The 23,896-nt window shown below is 53.4% G+C and overlaps 1 protein-coding gene across 1 annotated transcript; it reads right to left on the bottom strand.

The window, feature by feature from the left end:
- Window positions 1-21,096: 21,096 nt before the first annotated feature.
- LOC100283351 (succinate dehydrogenase subunit 3) lies at window positions 21,097-23,360 on the bottom strand. The gene is given in 4 exon segments (NM_001156252.2): window positions 21,097-21,573; window positions 22,523-22,597; window positions 22,973-23,023; window positions 23,250-23,360. Coding segments are annotated over 2 exon segments (354 nt in total). The 5' UTR covers window positions 22,587-22,597; window positions 22,973-23,023; window positions 23,250-23,360; the 3' UTR covers window positions 21,097-21,283.
- Window positions 23,361-23,896: the final 536 nt, after the last annotated feature.

Genomic DNA, 23,896 nt, shown 5'->3' with positions numbered 1-23,896 from the left:
ATTTCCTTCATCAATTCTATACCTTCGGCTCTGGATAAACATTTGAGTAGTGGAGAACATACTCCACGCTTGTACAACTCCCCTTCTATTATAACATATGGTCGAGCTCTTGCCTCTATTCTCTTGTTATAAGCTTCATCATCTGAAAGAAAATTACCCTGAAGGAAAGAAATGATCTCAATTCTCCAATCTTCACTATGAACAGGAGATATATTGAGGACTTCTCTTTCAAGAAGTTCCACCGAAGGTGCTTTTATTGTTTCAAAAAATACTTCCGAAGGTAAGGGCAGCCCCTGTGCTGCTGACTTGGCTAGCAAATCAGCATGTTCATTTTTTCCTCGAGGAATGTTTTTGACAGAAAACCCTTCAAAGGAAGCTTCAATCCTTTGGACCGTGTCTAAATATTTCTCAAGCTTCGGGTCTCTTGCTTTACAACTTTTGTCAATATGACCAGAAATAACCTGGGAATCAGTTTTAAGAACCGCCCTTCTAATCCCCATTGCTTTTAACTTCCGAAGGCCCAAAAGCAAAGCTTCGTACTCAGCAATATTATTTGTGCAGCTAAAATCAAGTCTTGCTGCGTAGCAAGTTTTAACTTTGGAGGGTGCTACTAACACAGCATCTGCTCCTGCCCCGAAGGTTCCCCAAGAACCGTCACAAAATATTGTCCATACTTCGGTATCTTTAGTTGTTTCTTCTCCTTGAGCCCCTGGCGTCCAATCGGCAATAAAGTCTGCTAACGCCTGGGATTGTATTGAGGATCTGTGCACATAATCAATGCTGAACTCATTAAGTTCCGCAGCCCACTTCCCAATTCTTCCAGTAGCTTCTCTGTTCCTCATGACATCCTTCAAAGGTTGTGACGAAGGAACAATTATATGATATGCTTGAAAGTAATGCCGAAGCTTTCTGGATGCCATTAAGACGACATATAAGACCTTCTCCAATTCCGTATAATTCTTCTTTGATAGACTAAGGACTTCAGAGACGAAGTATATTGGGGCTTGCTTTTTGGTTTGTCCCCCAAGTTTTTCTTGAACAAGTGCCGCACTCACTGCTGAATGCGAAGCTGCTACGTACAGCAACAGAGGAGCCCCTGGCGTTGGTGGAGTTAACGTCGTTAGGTCTATCAAATATTGCTTCAGCACTTCGAAGGCTCTCTGCTGAACTGGTCCCCATTGAAAAACTTCGGCTGACTTCAGCACTTCGAAGAATGGTAAATTTCTCTCTGCTGATCTAGATATGAATCTGTTGAGAGATGCCAGTCTTCCTGTCAATCGTTGAGCCCCCTTCTTTGTGCTTGGGGGCTCCATCCGAAGAATGGCTTCGATCTTGTTTGGATTAGCTTCGATTCCCTTTGTTGAGACCAGGCAACCAAGGAATTTCCCCTTTTTCACTCCGAAGACACACTTCTCTGGATTTAGCTTCAGACCAGCCTGTCTGAAATTAGCAAATGTCTCCTACAGATCAGCAATATGATTTTCTTGTTTGGTGCTTTTTACTATAATATCATCAACATATGTTAACACATTTCTGCCTATCTGAGAATGGAGAACCTTCGCTGTCATTCTGCTGAAGCTTCCTCCAGCGTTCTTGAGCCCCTCAGGCATCCGAAGATAACAATATGTTCCACTAGGGGTTATGAAGCTGGTTTTCGGCTCATCCTCTTTCTTCATCCAAATTTGATGATAGCCTGAATAACAATCTAGCATACTCATAAGCTCTGACGAAGCTGCTGCATCAACTGGGGAATCTATCCTTGGCAATGGAAACTCATCCTTCGGACAAGCCTTGTTGAGATCAGTAAAATCAATACACATCCTCCATTTGCCATTGGCCTTTTTTACCATAACAGTGTTAGCCAGCCATTCTGGATACTTCACTTCTCTGATGACTCCGGTGCTGAGGAGTCTTTTTACTTCATTTCGAGCACCTTCGGCCTTGTCATCAGACATCTTCCGAAGCCTCTGCTTTCTGGGTCTGAAGGATGGATCAACATTGAGCGAGTGTTCAATAACATCCCTGTTCACGCCACAGAGATCGTTAGCCGACCATGCAAAGACATCTTTGTTGTTGAACAGAAACCTTAGCAGGGTTTTCTCTTGTTCCTCAGACAATTGAGAACCCAGCAGCACCTTCTGCTCTGCGATATCTTCGCATAAAAGCATGGGTTTCGGCTGATCGGCCGAAGCAGCCTTCTCCCTTCTATACTTGTACTGCTCACAAGCTTCGGCTTCATCTATATTGTGGATTGCCTTTGTGTCGGGGACCATAATTAGGGGTACCCTCAAGGCTCCTAATTCTCAGCTGGTAACCCCCATCAGCATAAAGCTGCTAAGGCCTGATGGGTGCGATTAAGTCAGGGATCAATCCGTTCGAGCGACTCGATCACGCCTCGCCCGAGCCTAGCCTCGGACAAGGGCAGCCGACCCCGGAGGATTTCCGTCTCGCCCGAGGCCCCCCTCCGACGGAGAACATATTTCCGGCTTGCCCGAGGCCCTGCCTTTGCTAAGAAGCAACCCTGACCAAATCGCCGCACCGACCGACCAAATCGCAGGAGCATTTAATGCAAAGGTGGCCTGACACCCTTATCCTGGCATGCGCCCCCCGGCAGAGCCAAAGTGACCGCCGTCACTTCACCGCTCCACTGACCGGCCTGACAGAAGGACAGCGCCGCCTGCGCCGCGCCGACTGCAGTGGCACTTGACAGAGTGAGGCTGACAGGCAGTCAGGTCCTGCAGAAGGCACCACAGGAAACTCCGCTCCGCCCGACCCAGGGCTTGGACTCGGGCTCAGCGCCGGAAGACGGCGAACTCCGCTCCGCCCGACCCAGGGCTCGGACTCGGGCTAAGTCCCGGAAGACGGCGAACTCCGCTCCGCCCGACCCAGGGCTCGGACTCGGGCTAAGTCCCAGAAGACGGCAAACTCCGCTCCGCCCGACCCAGGGCTCGGACTCGGGCTAAGTCCCGGAAGACGGCGAACTCCGCTCCGCCCGACCCAGGGCTCGGACTCGGGCTAAGTCCCGGAAGACGGCGAACTCCGCTCCGCCTGACCCCAGGGCTCGGACTCCGCCCTGGCCTCAGACGACGACCTCCGCCTCGCCCGACCAGGGGCTCGGACTCGGCCTCGGCCACGGAAGACAGACTCGACCTCAGCTTCGGAGGAGCTTCCACCTCGCCCAACCTAGGGCGCAGACCAGCCACGTCAACGGGAGGCGCCATCATCACCCTACCCCGAGCTGACTCGGGCCGCAGGAAACAAGACCGGCGTCCCATCTGGCTAGCTCCGCCGGATAGGCAATGATGGCGTCCTGCATGCTCTGTGACGACGGCGGCTCTTAGCCCCCTTACGGAAGCAAGAGGACGTCAGCAAGGACCCAACCGCTCCGACAGCTGTCCCTCCGCCAGGCTCCATTGCTCCTCCGACGGCCACGACATCACACCAGCTGGGTGCCAAAACCTCTCCGGCTGCCACGACGGCATGTACTCAGGGCGCTAGCTCTCCCCGGCTAGACACGTAGCACTCTGCTACACTCCCATTGTACGCCTGGATCCTCTCCTTACGCCTATAAAAGGAAGGACTAGGGCCCTCTTAGAGAGGGTTGGCCGCGCGGGGACGAGGACGAGACAGGCGCTCTCTTGGGGCCGCTCGCTTCCCTCTCCCGCGTGGACGCTTGTAACCCCCTACTGCAAGCGCACCCGACCTGGGCGCGGGACGAACACGAAGGCCGCGGGATTCCCACCTCTCTCACGTCGGTCTCCGTCGCCTCGCTACTCCCCCCTTCGCACTCGCCCTCGCGCTCGACCCATCTGGGCTGGGGCACGCGGCGACACTCACTCGTCGGCCCAAGGGACCCCCCGGTCTCGGAACGCCGACAGTTGGCACGCCAGGTAGGGGCCTGCTGCGTGTTGACGAACAGCTTCCCGTCAAGCTCCAGATGGGCAGTCTCCAGCAACCTCTCCAGCCCGGGACGGTGCTCCGTTTCGGGAGTCTTGAGTTCATGTCCTTCGACGGCAGCTACGACATGATACTCCTTCCACCGCCGTGCGACAACGACAATGGCGGCCGACAGCCCGCCCGCCGGCGGCGGAATCGACGACGTCTTCCCTGCGTGGTGGGAGAACAACATTCGAGCTCACCCCGTCCTCTCCCCCGTCGACGGAGGAGGAGGCGGGGCAACCAAGGCCAAGCAGGAGGCAGCGCCTCGTCGGCTGTCGAGCGAGTCGACAGCGCCGGCACCCCAACGAGGGGCGCACCGGACATCGACCTCGCGTTTGAGACGAAGACGAGCACCGTCTCCCCGCGACACGCCAATCCCGAGCAAGCGGACGACGCCAGCGCGCTCGCGGAGACCTTGCTGGACGTCACCCTCGTACCTGAGACGACGGCGCAGTCACTCCCCGACGTGACTTCATCGCCGCTCGTCGACCAAAAGGTACCGACCGATTCCTATCCTACATCATTTGGATTCAGCCTCAACCCGCCTAGCGATATCGCTTTGGCGGACGCTCTCGTAGGGGCGAGTCCAAACCCTCTGGGGTTTCGCATGCGGTCTCCTTGGGGCCGGCTGACGGACGTCTCGACCTACGGGCCCTCTGGGTCCGAGGAAGACGACGAGCCCAGCATCTGTTGGGATTTCTCTGGACTTGGCAACCCCAGTGCCATGCGGGACTTTATGACCACATGTGACTACTGCCTCTTCGGCTGTTCCGACGGTAGCCGCAGCCTCGACGATGAGGACTACGGCCCAAGCCGCGAATGTTTCCACGTCGATCTAGGGGGTCCCTCCGAAGGCAATCTTCTCGGCATGCCGGAGGACGGTGATCCCCCTAGGCCGGTGCCCCGCGTTGACATCCCATGGGAGCTAGCTGTGGTCCCCGTTCCGGCGGGGGGTCACAGCCCACAGCTCGAGCAAATCCGCGGGGTGCAGGCCAGGCTCGACGAGGGAGCAGGAGCGCTTGAGCCGATCCACCGGGACGTCGGGCAGGCATGGGCGAACCAACCCCCGGCCGGAGAAATACGTCATCTGCCCCAGGGTCTCTAGCACCGCGTCGCCGATGACGTCAGGGTCAGGCCACCACCCGCGTCTAGTGGGGTCGGCCAGAACCTGGCTGCAGCAGCGATGCTCCTCCGCGCGATGCCGGAGCCATCCACCACCGAGGGTCGGCGAATCCAGGGGGAGCTCAAGAACCTCCTGGAAGGCGCCGCGGTCCGATGGGCCGAGAGCTCTGCCTCCCGAAGGCAGGGATACCCCTCGGAACCCCATGCCGCAACTTCCTGATTCATGCGGGAAGCCTCGGTCTACACCGGGCGCACGCGCAACACCGCGCCTGCGGCCCCGGGCCGCCTCAGCAACGAGCACCATCATCGCGACCGTCGGGCCCACCTCGACGAGAGGGTGCGCCGAGGCTACCACCCCAGGCGTGGGGGACGCTACGACAGCGGGGAGGATCGGAGTCCCTCGCCCGAGCCACCTGGTCCGCAGGCCTTCAGCCGGGCCATTCGACGGGCACCGTTCTCGACCCGGTTCCGGCCCCGACTACTATCGCAAAGTACTCGGGGGAGACGAGACCGGAACTGTGGCTCGCGGACTACCGTCTGGCCTGCCAACTGGGTGGAACGGACGACGACAACCTCATCATCCGCAACCTCCCCCTGTTCCTCTCCGACACCGCTCGCGCCTGGTTGGAGCACCTGCCTCCGAGGCAGATCTCCAACTGAGACGACCTAGTCCAAGCTTTCGCCGGCAATTTCCAGGGCACGTACGTGCGCCCCGGGAATTCCTGGGACCTCCGAAGCTGCCGGCAGCAGCCGGGAGAGTCCCTCCGGGACTACATCCGGCGATTCTCGAAGCAGCGCACCGAGCTGCCCAACATCACCGACTCGGATGTCATCAGCGCGTTCCTCGCCGGCACCACCTGCCGCGACCTGGTGAGCAAGTTGGGTCGCAAGACCCCCACCAGGGCGAGCGAGCTGATGGACATCGCCACCAAGTTCGCCTCTGGCCAGGAGGCGGTCGAGGCAATCTTCCGAAAGGACAAGCAGCCCCAGGGCCGCCCATCGGAAGATGCTCCCGAGGCGTCTACTCAGCGCGGCGCCAAGAAGAAAGGCAGGAAGAAGTCGCAAGCGAAACGCGACGCCGCCGACGCGGACCTTGTCGCTGCCGCCGAGTACAAGAACCCTCGGAAGCCCCCCGGAGGTGCCAACCTCTTCGACAAGATGCTCAAGGAGCCGTGCCTCTATCATCAGGGGCTCATCAAGCACACCCTTGAGGAGTGCGTCATGCTTCGGCGCCACTTCCATAGGGCCGGGCCACCCGCGGAGGGTGGCAGGGCCCGCGACGACGACAAGAAGGAAGATCACCAAGCGGGAGAGTTCCCCGAGGTCCGCGACTGCTTCATGATCTACGGTGGGCATGCGGCGAATCCCTCGGCTCGGCATCGCAAGCAAGAGCGCCGGGAGGTCTGCTCGGTGAAGGTGGCGGCGCTAGTCTACCTAGACTGGTCCGACAAGCCCATCACCTTCGACCAAGCCGACCACTCCGACCACGTGCCGAGCCCGGGGAAATACCCGCTCGTCGTCGACCCCATCATCGGCGACGTCAGGCTCACCAAGGTCCTTATGGACGGAGGCAGCAGCCTCAACATCATCTACGCCGAGACCCTCGGGCTCCTGCGTGTTGATCTGTCCTCCGTCCGGGCAGGCGCTGCGCCCTTCCATGGGATTATTCCCGGGAAACGCGTCCAGCCCCTCGGACGACTCGACCTTCCCGTCTGCTTCGGAACGCCCTCCAACTTTCGAAGGGAGACTCTGACGTTCGAGGTGGTCGGGTTTCGAGGAACCTACCACGCGGTACTGGGAAGGCCATGCTACGCGAAGTTCATGGCCGTCCCCAACTACACCTACCTGAAGCTCAAGATGCCGGGCCCCAACGGGGTCATCACCGTCGGCCCCACGTACAAGCACGCGTTCGAATGCGACGTGGAGTGCGTTGAGTACGCCGAGGCCCTCGCCGAATCCGAGGCCCTCGTCGCCGACCTAGAAAGCCTCTCCAAAGAGGTGCCAGACGTGAAGCGTCACGCCGGCAACTTCGAGCCAGTGGAGACGGTTAAGGCCGTCCCCCTCGACCCCAGTGGCGACACCTCCAAGCAGATCCGGGTCGGCTCCGGGCTCGACCCCAAATAGGAAGCAGTGCTCGTCGACTTTCTCCGCACAAACGCCGACGTCTTCGCGTGGAGTCCCTCGGACATGCCCGGCATACCGAGGGATGTCGCCGAGCACTCGCTGGACATTCGAGCCGGAGCCCGACCCGTCAAGCAGCCTCTGCGCCGATTCGACGAGGAGAAACGCAGAGCGATAGGCGAGGAAATCCACAAGCTAATGGCAGCAGGGTTCATCAAAGAGGTATTCCATCCCGACTGGCTTGCCAACCCTGTGCTTGTGAGAAAGAAAGGGGGGAAATGGCGGATGTGTGTAGACTACACTGGTCTCAACAAAGCATGTCCGAAGGTTCCCTACCCTCTGCCTCGCATCGATCAGATCGTGGATTCCACTGCTGGGTGCGAGACCCTGTCTTTCCTCGATCCCTACTCAGGGTATCATCAAATCAGGATGAAAGAGTCCGACCAGCTCGCGACCTCTTTCATCACGCCCTTCGGCATGTACTGCTATGTCACCATGCCGTTCGGCTTGAGGAATGCGGGTGCGACGTACCAGCGGTGCATGAACCATGTGTTCGGCGAACACATTGGCCGCACGGTCGAGGCCTACGTCGATGACATCGTAGTCAAGATGAGGAAAGCTTCCGACCTCCTTTCCAACCTTGAAGTGACATTCCGGTGTCTCAAGGTGAAAGGGGTCAAGCTCAATCCCGAGAAGTGTGTCTTCGGGGTGCCCCGAGGCATGCTCTTGGGGTTCATCGTCTTCGAGCGGGGCATCGAAGCCAACCCGGAGAAGATTGCAGCCATCACCAGCATGGGGCCCATCAAGGACTTGAAAGGTGTACAGAGGGTCATGGGATGCCTCGCGGCTCTGAGCCGCTTCATCTCACGCCTCGGCGAAAGGGGTCTGCCTCTGTACCGCCTCTTAAGGAAGGCCGAGTGCTTCACTTGGACCCCTGAGGCCGAGGAAGCTCTCGGGAACTTGAAGGCGCTCCTCACAAAGGCGCCTATCTTGGTGCCTCCAGCTGCCGGAGAAGCCCTCTTGGTCTACGTCGCCGCGACCACTCAGGTGGTCAGCGCCGAGATTGTAGTCGAGAGGCAAGAAGAGGGGCATGCATTGCCCGTTCAGAGGCCAGTTTACTTCGTCGGCGAGGTACTGTCCGAAACCAAGATCCGCTACCCACAAGTTCAGAAGCTGCTGTATGCGGTGATCCTAACGCGGCGAAAGTTGCGACACTACTTCGAGTCTCATCCGGTAACTGTGGTGTCATCCTTCCCCCTGGGGGAGATCATCCAGTGCCGAGAGGCCTCGGGCAGGATTGCAAAGTGGGCGGTGGAAATCATGGGCGAGACAATCTCGTTCGCCCCTTGGAAGGCCATCAAGTCTCAGGTCTTGGCGGACTTCGTAGCCGAATGGGTCGATACCCAGCTACCGACGGCTCCGATCCAACCGGAGCTCTGGACCATGTTTTTCGATGGGTCGCTGATGAAGACGGGAGCCGGCGTGGGCCTACTCTTCATCTCGCCCCTCGGGAAACACCTACGCTATGTGCTACGCCTCCATTTCCCGGCGTCCAACAATGTGGCTGAGTATGAGGCTCTGGTCAATGGGTTGCGGATCGCGATCGAGCTAGGGGTCCGGCACCTCGACGCCCGCGGTGACTCGCAGCTCGTCATCGACCAAGTCATGAAGAACTCCCACTGCCGCGACCCGAAGATGGAGGCCTACTGCGATGAGGTTCGGCGCCTGGAAGACAAGTTCTACGGGCTTGAGCTTAACCACATCGCTCGGCGCTACAACGAGACGGCGGACGAGCTGGCTAAAATAGCCTCGGGGCGAACAACGGTTCCCCCGGACGTCTTCTCCCGGGATCTGCATCAACCCTCCGTCAAGATCGACAACCCGCCCGAGCCTGAGGCGCCCTCGACCCAGTCTGAGGTACCCTCGATCCAGCCCGAGGTACCCTCGGCACAGCCCGAGGCACCCTCAGCTCGGCCCGAGGCGCCTTCAGTTCAGCCCGAGGTACCCTCGGCCTCCGAGGGTGAGGCGCTGCGCATCGAGGGGGAGCAAAGCGGGGCCACGCCTGATCGAAACTGGTAGACCCTGTACCTGCAATATCTCCAACAAGGAGAGCTACCCCTCGACCGGGCCGAGGCTCGTCGGGTGGCACGGCGTGCCAAGTCGTTCGTCTTGCTGGGCGATGAGAAGGAGCTCTACCACCGCAGCCCCTCAGGCATCCTCCAGCGATGCATCTCCGTCGCCGAAGGTCAGGAACTCCTGCGGGAGATACACTCGGGGGCTTGCGGCCATCACGCAGCACCTCGAGCCCTTGTCGGGAATGCTTTCCGACAAGGATTCTACTGGCCGACGGCGGTGGCCGACGCCACTAGAATCGTCCGCACCTACGAAGGGTGTCAATTCTATGCGAAGCAGACCCACCTGCCCGCTCAGGCTCTGCAGACGATACCCATCACCTGGCCCTTTGCTGTGTGGGGTCTGGACCTCGTCGGCCCCTTGCAGAAGGCGCCCGGGGGCTACACGCACCTGCTGGTCGCCATCGACAAATTCTCCAAGTGGATCGAGGTCCGACCTCTGAACAGCATCAGGTCCGAGCAGGCGGTGGCGTTCTTCACCAACATCATCCATCGCTTCGGGGTCCTGACCTCCATCATCACCGACAACGGCACCCAGTTCACCGACAGAAAGTTCTTGGGCTTCTGCGAGGATCACCACATCCGGGTGGACTGGGCCGCCGTGGCTCATCCCATGTCAAATGGGCAAGTAGAGCGTGCCAACGGCATGATTCTACAAGGGCTCAAGCCTCGGATTTACAATGACCTCAACAAGTTCGGCAAGCGATGGATGAAGGAACTCCCCTCGGTGGTCTGGAGCCTGAGGACCACGCCGAGCCGAGCCACGGGTTTCACGCCGTTCTTCCTAGTCTACGGGGCCGAGGCCGTCTTGCCCACAGACCTGGAATACGGCTCCCCGAGGACGATGGCCTACAGCATTCAAAGCAACCAAGCCAGCCGAGAAGACTCGTTGGACCAGCCGGAAGAGGCTCGGGACAAGGCCTTACTACACTCGGCGCGGTACCAGCAGTCCCTGCGACGCTACCACGCCCGAGGGGTCGGGTCCCGAGACCTCCAGGTAGGCGACCTGGTGCTTCGGCTGCGACAAGACCCCCGAGGGAAGCACAAGTTCACGCCCCCCTGGGAGGGACCGTTCGTCATCGCCAAGGTTCTGAAGCCCGGAACGTACAAGCTGGCCAACAGCCAAGGCGAGGTCTACGGCAACGCTTGGAACATCCAACAGCTACGTCGCTTCTACCCTTAAAATATTTTCAAGTCGTTCATATACCTCGCACCCACACAAAGTTTAGTCATCAAGGAAGGGTCGGCCTCGCCTCGGCAAAGCCCGACCCTCCCTCGGGGGCTAAAAGGGGGGCAACCCCCTCTGCGTCGAAATTTTCCTCGAAAAAATATCTCTTCTGCCAGAATATCTTTCGTGCTTTTTGACTACTTCGAAAAGTGGATCCTGAAAACGACGGAGTACACGTAAGCAGCCAAGGCTGACCGAGCCTTGGGACTCCTACGCCTCCGGGATACGGATACCTCACTCATCACCTTCTGCGATAAGTGACTCGCGTTCGGATAAGTGATTCCGCGGACCGAACAAGTCTTCACGTTTGGAAGCTCTTCTGCCGAAGCGATCCTTCGAGCCTTCTCGACTGAGTCAGTGACAGAGCCTCATGGACGGGTGAAAGTGCGCGTAAGCGGTAAGGCCGACCGAGCCGAGGGACTCCCACGCCTCCGGGATACGGATACCTCACTCATCACCTTCCGTGAGAAGCAACTCTCGCTCGCACAAACATCCCTGTTGCCGACAAAAAAGTCCAGATACTTGAAACAAGAGGAAAAGAGACACGGCTTTACAACGCAGCGAGGGTGTGTGTTCTGGCCTCGGCGACCGCAGAAGGCACACGCTACAAGACAATCTGATCCTGCAGGCTCGGGTCTTGACACTGGAAGGGGGCAGCAGCACCCTCGGCATCGACGACACCTTCGGCGAGGTCCGACCTAGCCTCGGACGGCGACGCGGTCCAAGGATCTCCGCTCTAAGGGATGACGTCATCACCACGCCCGGGCAATTGCTGCCTGGGTCTTCTCCGGAAATCTGGCCCGAGCAGGCGGCTCGGCCGGTCACTCCGGGGCCTCGGCCAACCATCTTCCAAGGGCGCCGGCCCGACCCGAGGCCTCGGCTGGTCAACTCCGGCGTCGGTCCCGCCAGCGGACAACCCGGCTAGGCTCCGGCCAACCAGGTTTCATTTTTGAGCCAACTCTGCCCCTGTTCGTGCTGACATCGCTACCCCTAGCCTCGGCTCGTTGAGGAGCGGCCAAGGGTCCCTTTAACTAAGCTAGAGAAGCCTCAGACAACAAGGCCGACCGAGCCGAGGGACTCCTACGCCTCCGGGATACGGATACCTCACTCGTCACCTTGACACGGGGCGACTCACGCTTGGTGAAGCGGTTCAGACAACCAACAGGCAAGTCTTAGTGCTCGAAAATGAGGAAAAAACACGGCTCTGTGCCAAAAATACATACATGTTCAGGCCTCGACAGCCACAATGAACAAAAACACTGGCATTCGAAGTGCCACTACAAACGGAACTCTGGTTCCGTCCCCGCGGGTATGAGCAACCTCGAGCCTGCGGGGCGACGAACACCGGGAGGCCCGCCAGTGACCTCTGCAGCAGCAGCCATGGTCCCGGGTGGACGCGGCCGCCGGAGGGCGCTCGTTCGCGTTCCCGCTCAAGGGACGCGAACCAGCTATTAAAGCCAAAGAGCGAGCCGCTCCCAAGCGCGCCGGCAGATCCTCGCTGCCGTCCCCGCCGCGAATGCGAGGAAGAGGGCGGAATGTTGCATCCTAGCTGGGTAGCAACAGTTCGCCTTCCCCGGCATGGCTGGAGAACGTCTCCGCCGCAGGGCTGGAGGGCGATTGCCACCACCAGAAGCTGGAAGAAGAGGTGGCCCGCCGACCCGCGCAGGAGGTAGAGCCCCGGCTCGCCTCGCTCCCCGCCCCAGCAAGGATGACGAACACCCTCGACGCTGAGGGCGGGATCGAGATCACAGCCCGGCTTGCCTCTCCCCATCCAGGAGCTGGAGGTCACCGTCTTGGGTGACCACCAGCGGAGGGGTGCAACTGGGCTGTGTGATGAAAATCCTTGAAGCCGAACGATGGCTGAAAGGTACCAACTCCCACGGAGTTGCGTTCCTCCAACGATGAGGCGAAAAGACGGCGGGTATCCCCCATCCGGGGGGTTGGAAGGTGGAAAGACACGATGCATAAGGGAGCGCGAAGACATGGTCGCCTTCCAAGGGGGTCACCCTCCTTTTAAAGACGACTATCCCTACTCGCGTCCTCAGCCGTCACGGGCTGAGTCTTCTCCAACACGCTCCAAGGCCCTCCCCTGCGGCGCGGGGGCCGGGTCCCACATGTCATGCAAGCCGGCTCAGAGCAGAAGAAGCCAAACCGCCGCGCGCGGTACACACGACCGCCCAGCGGTTACAAGTGACCCTCCACTTTTGCCCAGACCAACGGGCGAAAGGAGCGGATAGCCATGCGGGCGGCATGCAACCGCGCTACGTGGGCACGCTTCTCCGACTCCCGACACGCACAGCATGGAGGCCCAGGCCCACGCGTCACGCAACCGGCGCGCCGGATGCTTCATGCAAGAAACTGCACCGCCACTTGCGCCACCACCACACCTCTTCGATTGCGGAACCAATACCGTGACTCGAGGCGACCAAGCGCACGACCCAGCAGCGCCAGCCTGGCGCGGCGGTCAATGCGGTCAAAAATGGGCCGGCAGTAATGACGCTGGCAGGCGGGCGAGAGCAGCGGTCACGTCGTCAGCCAAGCTCACGTCCCATCTGGGGGCAGCAAGAGAACCCCCTCTCACGGCGTGAAGACAACGCGCCCGTGACCCGTTCCTCGAACGGCTCGCGCACGCGCAACGGCCGCCCCGCCAACCACTCGCCCCGTCGCATTAACTCCGTGGCGGGACAGGCGGCGCCTCTGGCAGGAGAAGCGGGCGACGCTTCGCCTTCGCCATAATAACCGCACCAAAAAAGGTACGCCACGTCGTTCGATTTCGTATCCTTTTCCTTTTTTCCTCTTTCTCTCTCTCTCTTGCAACAGGGACCGGGAAAGGGGGATACCCCGAAAAGGATCCTTCCCCGTGAAGGAACCGGGCTCCGAGCCTCCCTACTGATCAGAGGTTCGAAGGCTGGCCCCCCGAAGGGTTCGACAGCCGCCTCAGATCGCGTGGGCCCTACACCCACTACTGGTCAGAGGTTCGAAGGCTGGCCCCCCGAGGCGCCCATTACTGATCAGGGGTTCGAAGGCTGGCCCCCGAAGGGTTCACAGCCGCCTCAGACGCCGAGCGAGGGATGACCAGGGGTACGTTCGATACATAACCAAGGCTCGGGCTGCGCTCCCGAGGTACCCTAGGACATTTCCGAGACCAGCGGGAGCGATCTTGTAACGGAATCCCATCGGAGGGAGGCATCGAGCCCTCGGACCCCGTTGCCAGGGGACCGGGTCCGGCAGATCACCCGTAGGTACTTTTGGGCGTGCCTCTGGGCCCCTAACCGACCCCTAACGAACGGGGCACTGATGTCCAATCGGATTACCCGCTTGCAGCTCACCGGAGACACCATGTTCGGCGCCCATCGAGGGCAACATGGCGCTTTCCCCCCTCCTCCTTGCGAAAAGGCAATGCAGGGGCATATGTAAAAAAGCCAAGTCTGTCCCTGATCGCCCTCTCGCCCTGTGCAGAGGCTCGGGGGCTGCTCTCGCAAACCTGGCTCCGGCCGAACCGTTGACAGCGTCAACATACCAGCCCGAGAACTTGGGACCCGACCGTACACCCGGGCTACGGCCAGCTCGCATGAGGGAACAACCAGACTAGCCGAAGCATTACGCGAGGCATTAAGACCTCGAAGGAGTGAAACCACTCCTCCGAGGCCTCGGGGGCTACACCCGGCGGGTGCGCTCGCGCGCACCCACCGGAACAAAATGCAACCGAGAAAGGCTGGTTCCCTTGCAAAAAAGTGCGACGAAAGCCTCCAAGCGAGTGCTAACACTCCCTTCGAGGCTCGGGGGCTACTGTCGGGGACCATAATTAGGGGTACCCTCAAGGCTCCTAATTCTCAGCTGGTAACCCCCATCAGCATAAAGCTGCTAAGGCCTGATGGGTGCGATTAAGTCAGGGATCAGTCCGTTCGAGCGACTCGATCACGCCTCGCCCGAGCCTAGCCTCGGACAAGGGCAGCCGACCCCGGAGGATTTCCGTCTCGCCCGAGGCCCCCCTCCGACGGAGAACATATTTCCGGCTTGCCCGAGGCCCTGCCTTCGCTAAGAAGCAACCCTGACCAAATCGCCGCACCGACCGACCAAATCGCAGGAGCATTTAATGCAAAGGTGGCCTGACACCCTTATCCTGGCATGCGCCCCCCGGCAGAGCCGAAGTGACCGCCGTCACTTCGCCGCTCCACTGACCGGCCTGACAGAAGGATAGCGCCGCCTGCACCGCGCCGACTGCAGTGCCACTTGACAGAGTGAGGCTGACAGGCAGTCAGGTCCTGCAGAAGGCACCACAGGAAACTCCGCTCCGCCCGACCCAGGGCTCGGACTCGGGCTCAGCCCCGGAAGACGGCGAACTCCGCTCCGCCCGACCCAGGGCTCGGACTCGGGCTAAGTCCCGGAAGACGGCGAACTCCGCTCCGCCCGACCCAGGGCTCGGACTCGGGCTAAGTCCCAGAAGACGGCGAACTCCGCTCCGCTCGACCCAGGGCTCGGACTCGGGCTAAGTCCCGGAAGACGGCGAACTCCGCTCCGCCCGACCCAGGGCTCGGACTCGGGCTAAGTCCCGGAAGACGGCGAACTCCGCTCCGCCCGACCCCAGGGCTCGGACTCCGCCCTGGCCTCAGACGACGACCTCCGCCTCGCCCGACCAGGGGCTCGGACTCGGCCTCGGCCACGGAAGACAGACTCGACCTCAGCTTCGGAGGAGCTTCCACCTCGCCCAACCTAGGGCGCAGACCAGCCACGTCAACGGGAGGCGCCATCATCACCCTACCCCGAGCTGACTCGGGCCGCAGGAAACAAGACCGACGTCCCATCTGGCTAGCTCCGCCGGATAGGCAATGATGGCGTCCCGCATGCTCTGTGACGACGATGGCTCTCAGCCCCCTTACGGAAGCAAGAGGACGTCAGCAAGGACCCAACCGCTCCGACAGCTGTCCCTCCGCCAGGCTCCATCGCTCCTCCGACGGCCACAACATCACACCAGCTGGGTGCCAAAACCTCTCCGGCTGCCACGACGGCATGTACTCAGGGCGCTAGCTCTCCCCCGCTAGACACGTAGCACTCTGCTACACTCCCATTGTACGCCTGGATCCTCTCCTTACGCCTATAAAAGGAAGGACCAGGGCCCTCTTAGAGAGGGTTGGCCGCGTGGGGACGAGGACGAGACAGGCGCTCTCTTGGGGCCGCTCGCTTCCCTCTCCCGCGTGGACGCTTGTAACCCCCTACTGCAAGCGCACCCGATCTGGGCGCGGGACGAACACGAAGGCCGCGGGATTCCCACCTCTCTCACGCCGGTCTCCGGCCGCCTCGCTCCTCCCCCCTTCGCGCTCGCCCTCGCGCTCGACCCATCTGGGCTGGGGCACGCGGCGACACTCACTCGTCGGCCCAAGGGACCCCCCGGTCTCGGAACGCCGACACTTTGAATCAGTCCAATTCCCCTCGGCCTTTCTGGCAGCTTCCTGACTCCCATGAATAGCAATAGGTCCCTGATCCGAAGGTATCTTCATACAAAGATATGCTGGATGAAGAATTGCTTCGAAAGCATTGAGTGTTCCGCGACCAATGATTGCATTATAACGATACTCCATGTCGACAATATTAAACACAACTTGCTCAGTCCTTGTATTGTTGACGAATCCGAAGGTCACTGGCATGGTAATCTTACCAAGCGCTACAATCTGTCTTCCTCCGAAGCCACAAAGAGGGTGCGTAGCATCATGAATCTTGTCTTCTGGCTCTTGCATCTGTTTGAAGGCTTTAGCAAATATAATGTCGGCTGCACTGCCTGTGTCAACCAAAACATTGTGGACTAGAAATCCTTTGATGACACAAGATATGACCATAGCATCATTGTGAGGGTAATCCTTGAGCTGAAGGTCCTCTTGGGAGAAGGTAATTGGGATATGAGACCATCTTGACTTGATGAAGGGTCCTTGCACCCCGACATGTTGTACCCTTCTCTGTGCCTCTCAAATGCTTCAAAAAGTTATAGGGCACCCTCTCAAATGCTTCAAATATATTAAACCGTAATAGGTTACCCTATAATCTAAATTTGATCTTTACTGTTGGAGTAGAATATTTTGATGTTGCCATAAACCCTATAAAAATATACTCATTTTAAAATTATAGTGCATTTTTATAGGTCACGATGTTAGAGATGCTCTAAGTGCACAAGTCGTGAGGCCAGCCAACTACCAACGCGTCTGCGAGGCTAGTCGAGTACCTACGTGTTCTCCGGCACGTCGTGCATTCTACACACACTCGCGCGTAGCCCTTACGCTCCACCCTCTCGCCGCTCGTTGGCCTCGCATCGCTTCACCGCTCAGCTATGGAGGAAATGCACGATTTTTTCTGAACTCTAATACCTAAACATGTCTCTCCACATGGGCCATACCCTAGGCCATGCCGATAGCTAAACCCGCCCCTGCTAGTAACTGAGTTTAAGCTAAAGTTAATTATCACTAGTTTCTTTTATCCTTACTTATTAATATATTGATTGTTATTTACACGATGAATTATTTTTATATCGATATTAGTGGGTATAGAAAACCTATTGGGTACCCAAAACTCATATTTGCATGAGTTTGGGCAAAATTTGATACCCGTTATAGGTATGGGTTTTTTAGTGAGCATATTTCTTATTGGTGGGTATGTGTTTGGGCAAGAGATACCTACTAAGGTTTTACCCATTGCCACGTTGACTCATTGAAGACTTGTCAAGATAGTATAAAAGTCCAAGACAAAGGTCAAAATAAGGCCAAGAAAGAAACACGAAGAAACAAATAAAAACATACCAGAGTGCACCAAGGCATATGATGTACACCGGACTAAGGCACCAAATACAACACACAGAGAAGGCTGCAAAGTGACCTCAGGAGATAAAGGGCCCCTAACATATCTAGTGGCGTACTAGGTGCCTCACCGGATATGACAATGAGAGAAGTTGTAAAATGGAACAAGTCGGATACAAGGACCAGACATATTCAATGCAGCACCGGACGGCTCACCGGATACGACAGTCAGAAAGGATGTAAATTGTACAAGCTCGGTACAAGGCACTAGACCTATCCAGTGTGGGATCATGTGGCACATCGGATACCTCGAGGGCTTAACGATCGGCAACAACAAAGTTCAACGGCTAGCTGACATGGCACACCCTCTACACCATCAAACATGTCTGGTGAGATTTGATAGACTAACAACGCTGATAACTTTTTCCAAAAGATACTTTTGACATGACACCCAACATGTCTGGTGCACCACTGGACATGTCTAGTGAGTACGCAGAAACTACAATCAGCTTCCAACAACTATTTTAAAGTGGAGAGGCTATAAATACCATCCCAACCAAGCATATGTCAATTCATGAGCTTGAAAATATTGTAAACAAGTTGAGGCATCATCTCTTTGGATCCTAGCCACTCAAGTGCTCCAAAATCACTCTATGCTTAGCGTGGATACTTTACAAAGTGTCTAAGATGGTGGAAAAGCTACTTAGCGCTTGGGTAGAGTTCAGAAAAGAGAAGAGGGGAATCGTGATCTCCCTCTTGAGGAGTTGTTGCTTTGGATTGATAGAAGTGCTAGGGAGCCTCTGACTTTATGTGGATTGGCCTTGAGAGGGTTGTTCTCACCCATCAAGTAGTGAAGAACTCAAGATCAATCTATGTGATCTCTTGAGAGAGGAAATGGTTGAAAGATAATTCTTTGTGAACTCCTCAATGGAGATGTAGGATTCTTTGTGAATCTGAATTCCATAAAAGAAATCATGAGTCTCTTGTGCTCTTTACTTTCCTACCATATTATCCTTGCTTGCTTGGTTCATACTTTCTATACTTATTGTTTGAGGTTATTAAATCTTGTTGCTAGCTTCCTTTCCACTCCTAGTATTGCTAGCATATGTGAGTACTTATTTTTGAATACATACAATGCTATATTATTCTCTTATTGACCACCAAAGTAGGAACACTCAAATTAAATCTTGCACTTGAGAAAGATCTGTCTGGTGTTGCCTATTCACCCTAGCCCTGTCCAATGTGTTTCGTCTAGTGTACATTCTAGTGTCTGATGCACTTAGTCTTTAGCCCAATCTTCTGTTATGTCACAATTTCCATCTGGTGTGACATCCAATGTGTCACTGGACATGTTTGGTGTCTCTCTGTTATGCTGATTTCTTCGTGTTTTTGCTTTTCTTCCCTTGGCCTTCTTTTGTCTTGTGTCTTGGACTCTTGCATGACATTTCATAAGTCTTCAATAAGTCTTCTTGCTTTGAGATGTTGATTTTCTTGATCACCCCATTGCCTTCATCCAAGTCCATGATGTATCCTTTAAACTATAAACATAAACAAATATCAAACACATTAGTCCAAATAATTATATTGATCATCAAACACCTAAACCATTAATGGAAATAGGCCAAGCATCTAGTCTAATGGCTTCTGTCGAACTTGTCCAGCACGTGAAATGCCCTTTTGGTTTGTTTATGTGTTGCATAAGACTGAGACGCATGTTCCTCATATTCTGATGATCAGGCCTTCTCTAGCATACCATGTGTAGGCGTCAGACCATGCTATGTGGTCTGAGACCCTGTTTCTCATAGTTCGACACATACAAAAGCCTTCAAATCACTTTTAGTTTAATATTTTTATGAATGAGGTTTATCCAAATGACTTTTAGTCCATCACCAGGTGTGTTTGGTTTGGTTCTGGCTTTGACTTTTGCCCCATAAAAGCCAAAGCCAAATCAAGGGGCTAAATCCAGGAAGCAGCTTTTATTAAAAGCCGACTTTCTCGCAGTGTAAAATGGAAAGCACCTCTAGATCCGCTTTTAGCGACTTTCAGATGGAACTGTGAAAATATATATGGAAGAACTTTTAGCGGCTTTAGTAGTTTTCACCAAATGTTTTTAGCTTTTTCATAGTGTACAACAACTTTTTTCAAAGCCACACCCCAACCAAATAGACCCTAAGCTACCTAGTGCTAAGTTTAACAAGTGACCGCCATATCTAACATATTAGACTCATCTAGATCAAGCTATTAGTTATTATCCATGTTTATAGTATGGCCAAAGAAAACAAAGTTTTAAACTACTCTAAGTATCTCTCAACTGTAATTGATACTTAGAACTAGTATGTTCTTAACCTTGTCATTCATCTTCTGATAAACGAAATGAATTCCATTCTAAAGAGCATGGAAGTCATTGATCCAAATAGTCATCATTATTGTAACATAACTCAAATATCTCTTAAAAGTATATATTAATCTTGTATCATCATTAATCATTGAAACTCACTAGGGCCTAGATGCTTCTACAGTCGATTATAGAGATGTTGACGCTTTATAGGATATGTAAAAAAGACGTGGAGAGAAGAGAACGATTAAACTGCTTTCTTTCATTGATTGATCTCGTATGTTTATACATATTGAAACATCGTTTATTGATCGGACGGTGTCTCTTTGAAATCATCCCGCGTGAATTGACCCATCAATTGGCGATGTCCTCGGTTTACAAATGTACAGAAAACATCTAGTTAAATACCCTGAACCCATCGATTAATCATAGTCACTAATCCGCTATTAGTCCAGGTCATCGATTATGTGGTTCTTTCATCTCATCAATCCGTGGAATTAGATCCAACCACCTTGACAATTCATATGATGAGATCATTCTAACGTGAACTTGATTGGTTCTTAACAATCTTTTCCGGAGATAGTTACACATGATTGACATATTTTGGGGTGTTTAGATACTCCCACTAAATTTTAGTCACTGTCAAATCGAATGTTTGGATGCTAGTTAAAATATTAAATATAGTCTAATTAAAAACTTATTATATATATAAAAAACCAAACGGCAAGATATACGATTCGCTCATGTGATACTATAGTAAATATTTGCTAAGTATAAATTAATTAGGTTTAATAAATTAATCTCGTTACTTAGTCTTTATTTATATATTTAGTTTAGTTTTATAATTAAACTATATTTATTATTCATAATTGCTAATCAAACATTTGATATAATAGAACTAAACTTTAGTCCGGAACCAAACGTACATTCGTTTTGTACTAAGTTCATGCCGAATTGTCGATCACGAATACCAGGAATTATGACATTTCTTAAATCACCAGCACTATTATACATACAAAATGGGGACAAAAAGCGCATTTAAACTATGGTTGTTTACTCTAAACTCATATTCTTACTTATATATCTAACAAAATACGTCTTTATATTTTATACTCTATACTCAATTATATTTTATACTCTATACTCAAGTATAAATGAAATTGTAGCAATCGTAGGAACAATTTACTAGTGAATAATAACTTATCACTTGATGACATGAACAATTTATCATTTCACAATAACAGTGATGCCTAGAAAACATAGCTCATACGTATATCTTGAGAAACGTTACGTTTAACAATTTTCACAAATTTTCCAGACGAGCTTAAGGGCACGTAGCGAAGATACGCACCATGCAGTTAATATGTTGTGATGATAATCAACTATTTCCCAGCCAAACCTGCAGGCTGCAGACCTCATGACCATGTACATCCATAATGGGGCAAACCTCCTTGCACTGATATTTTATAGTTTTACTTATTACTGTATTACAGAAGTCTGTCAGCATGACAAAGATGTTATTCCAACTGCACCTAAAGTTGTGTTGCAAGGTAACCCAGACGAACGATGAAACAGTCACAGGAACGGGGAAATGCAGTTCCTCATAAGATGCAGCAAATCGCTCTCAAACGCCAAACATCAGGCTGAACTTGGTGGCGAGGGGGACGGATATGATGGCAACTCCCAGCGCGACACCGAAGATACGGTGCGAGATAGAGAAAGTAGCGCTGAACTGTGGCTTCTTCAGAGGAAGATGGGGCGACAGCGGGCGGTTCGCTACAGCAGATGACAGGGGGCAGCTCGTATGCAGGAGTCGATTTCCAGGTGTAGACATCTTTGGGCGCAGAGCTGCTACAGGGGAAGATGTGTAGCCCCTGGCTTGCTCAAGATATGAGCTTGAACTACCAAGAGCACCTGAAAGATGAATAACAAATTTATATGAGCCCCCAAATTTTGTAATAGCTGAGTATATGTAATGAACTGCAAACATTTGCTGTATCCGGCTGCAGCAGCAGAGCACTAGCACCAACAGAAAGTAAAACAGCAACAGCCGTCAGGACGTAGAACTTCCTAACGCATCCATTATATTCCAAAAGTACCTTAAAACAACTCCCTAATTCGTTTTTTTTTTTTTGCAAAATGAACCCTCCAACACTTTCGTAAAACAACTCCCTATAAGCACTGTAGCCCCACCCCCACCTGTTTTTGAGCTTTAGGAAACTATTGAAGACAAAAAAAAGAGTTCCCTATTCATATTTGTTCACTTAACATAATCCATCGTTTACTAAGTGACTTGTAAGCAGCTCTTGGAGACACTCTAACCAGAAAAAAAGAAGAGTATTCAGTAATAATAATATGGCGGACGTCTAAGTGCATTTCACCAAAGCGTATATAAAGAAACATGACTAGTCCATTCAGATATGTATATCGAACTATGCATCTAAAATCAAAATGAAAATAACGTATATAAATGAACTGATTAATGCTGCGAGGCATCCCTTTAGAGTGTAGACATCTGCCTCCAGGTAAGGAAGAGTACCTTACCAACTACATGTTGTAAAATGATCTGAGATATGGCCACTATTGGCATCCCTTTGTGCTATGCTAATGATATGACGGACCAGAACACAAATAATGATATACTGCTACACATCTTAACATAAGCCCCTAAGCTTCCAGAATGAAATGTTAGTGTCATTTCCAGCCTCACATTACAGCAAATCCTGAACAACATAGCGTAGTTGCAGTAGTTGGGGTGATTACAGTGTGCTACACCTATCTCCTAATGGGTTTCAGTGTCATATTGATTGTTGTCTTGAAAATACATGAAAGAAAGCATATAACAAACCGGAGCAGTTCTTACCACGGAGGGCAAACGGAGTCTCTCTCAATGGTGCAAATTGAGTGTTGCTGTTATACTTCTCCATTGCTGCACAGCCTGCACAATAACCAATAATCATGGATTAGCATCAGCACAAAATCACGATTTCGGTAAAAAAAATTTGAATACAAATTTTGCAAAGCTCAACATAGAAAGATTAACTGATATCAATTAAATTGGAGAATATCAAAATCAATTGATTATAATGAACTTGGTGCCTTAAAGGTTTAGAACAAACCCAAGTAATGCATTTCAGCAAATTCCTAGACCCTAGTCAATCTCAACGCTAACCATTGTGACTATGCACAGAGCTAAAAAGGCTACATCTGATAGCATAGAAAACATAAATTTGGGCATTGTAACATATTGAAATTTCTAGGCACTTTACTTATAAATTGGAGGAATATAAACATAAATTCGAGCGGGGTTTACCTTGCTGCTCCGAGGAGATGGAGAAGCCTCCTTAATAGATATACAGAAGATCTGCAGGAAGCGGAAGAAGAGGTCAAGAAAGAGAGGATCTGGGCAGCCGGCAGAGGGCCAACCCTAGTTTCCATGCGCAGAAAAAAAAATTGGAGGAATATGTGTGCGCCCAGTCGTGAGTCAGGGTGCGCGCCCGATCGATCCGCGAACATATCCGTGTCTGTGCACCACGATCCGCCTAAAATCCATCGGAATCCGATCAGGAGAGGCGATCCGCATTACTCACCCAAACAAAACGAGCTCGGCACTAGGACCGATTTTCCGCCAGAGGGACGCGTACGGAGGCAGTGGTCGGTGGTGCGGTGAGTGTGGTGATGCAATTGTAGTCCAAAATGTTAAACTAAAAGAAAGCAATCATACATACTTAAAAATACTTTCAATTGGTTTAAATTCAAAGTAACTTGTACATATCTGTCAAAATTGCAAATTAGTTACATTTTTACATTTTGTATTTGCTTTTGGTTTGTGTTAGCATCAATCACAAAAATAAAAATAAGGAGATTGAAAGGTAAATGACCTTAATATTACCTATAATCGATTTTGGTGTTCGACAACCATCACAAACCTTATGGACTAACTAGTTTACCTAGTTGATCATTTCGGACAAGAGAAGTTTTTTGGAAAAACACCTATGCGCGGATCATCAGGCCATTGCAGCGGACCGTCCGCGACACCAGGGTGAGCCTCGGACAGGAACATTGCAAAAACACAAGTTAACACTACGGACCGTCCGATGGAGAAGCGAGCACCGTCCGAGACCAAGCGCAGACCGTCCGGCCTAAGGCGCGGACCGTCCAGTCGTTGTAAAACCAGAAAACCCCGAAGGTGACGGGTTCGGTAAAATTCATTTTTTTGCGTCCTCGCGGACCGTCC

The sequence above is a fragment of the Zea mays genome, chromosome 5 (assembly GCF_902167145.1).
Source record: "Zea mays cultivar B73 chromosome 5, Zm-B73-REFERENCE-NAM-5.0, whole genome shotgun sequence".
Classification (NCBI taxonomy): domain Eukaryota; kingdom Viridiplantae; phylum Streptophyta; class Magnoliopsida; order Poales; family Poaceae; genus Zea; species Zea mays.
The sequence above is the reverse complement of the archived record's forward strand: the minus strand, read 5'-3'. Positions and strand labels throughout refer to the sequence as shown.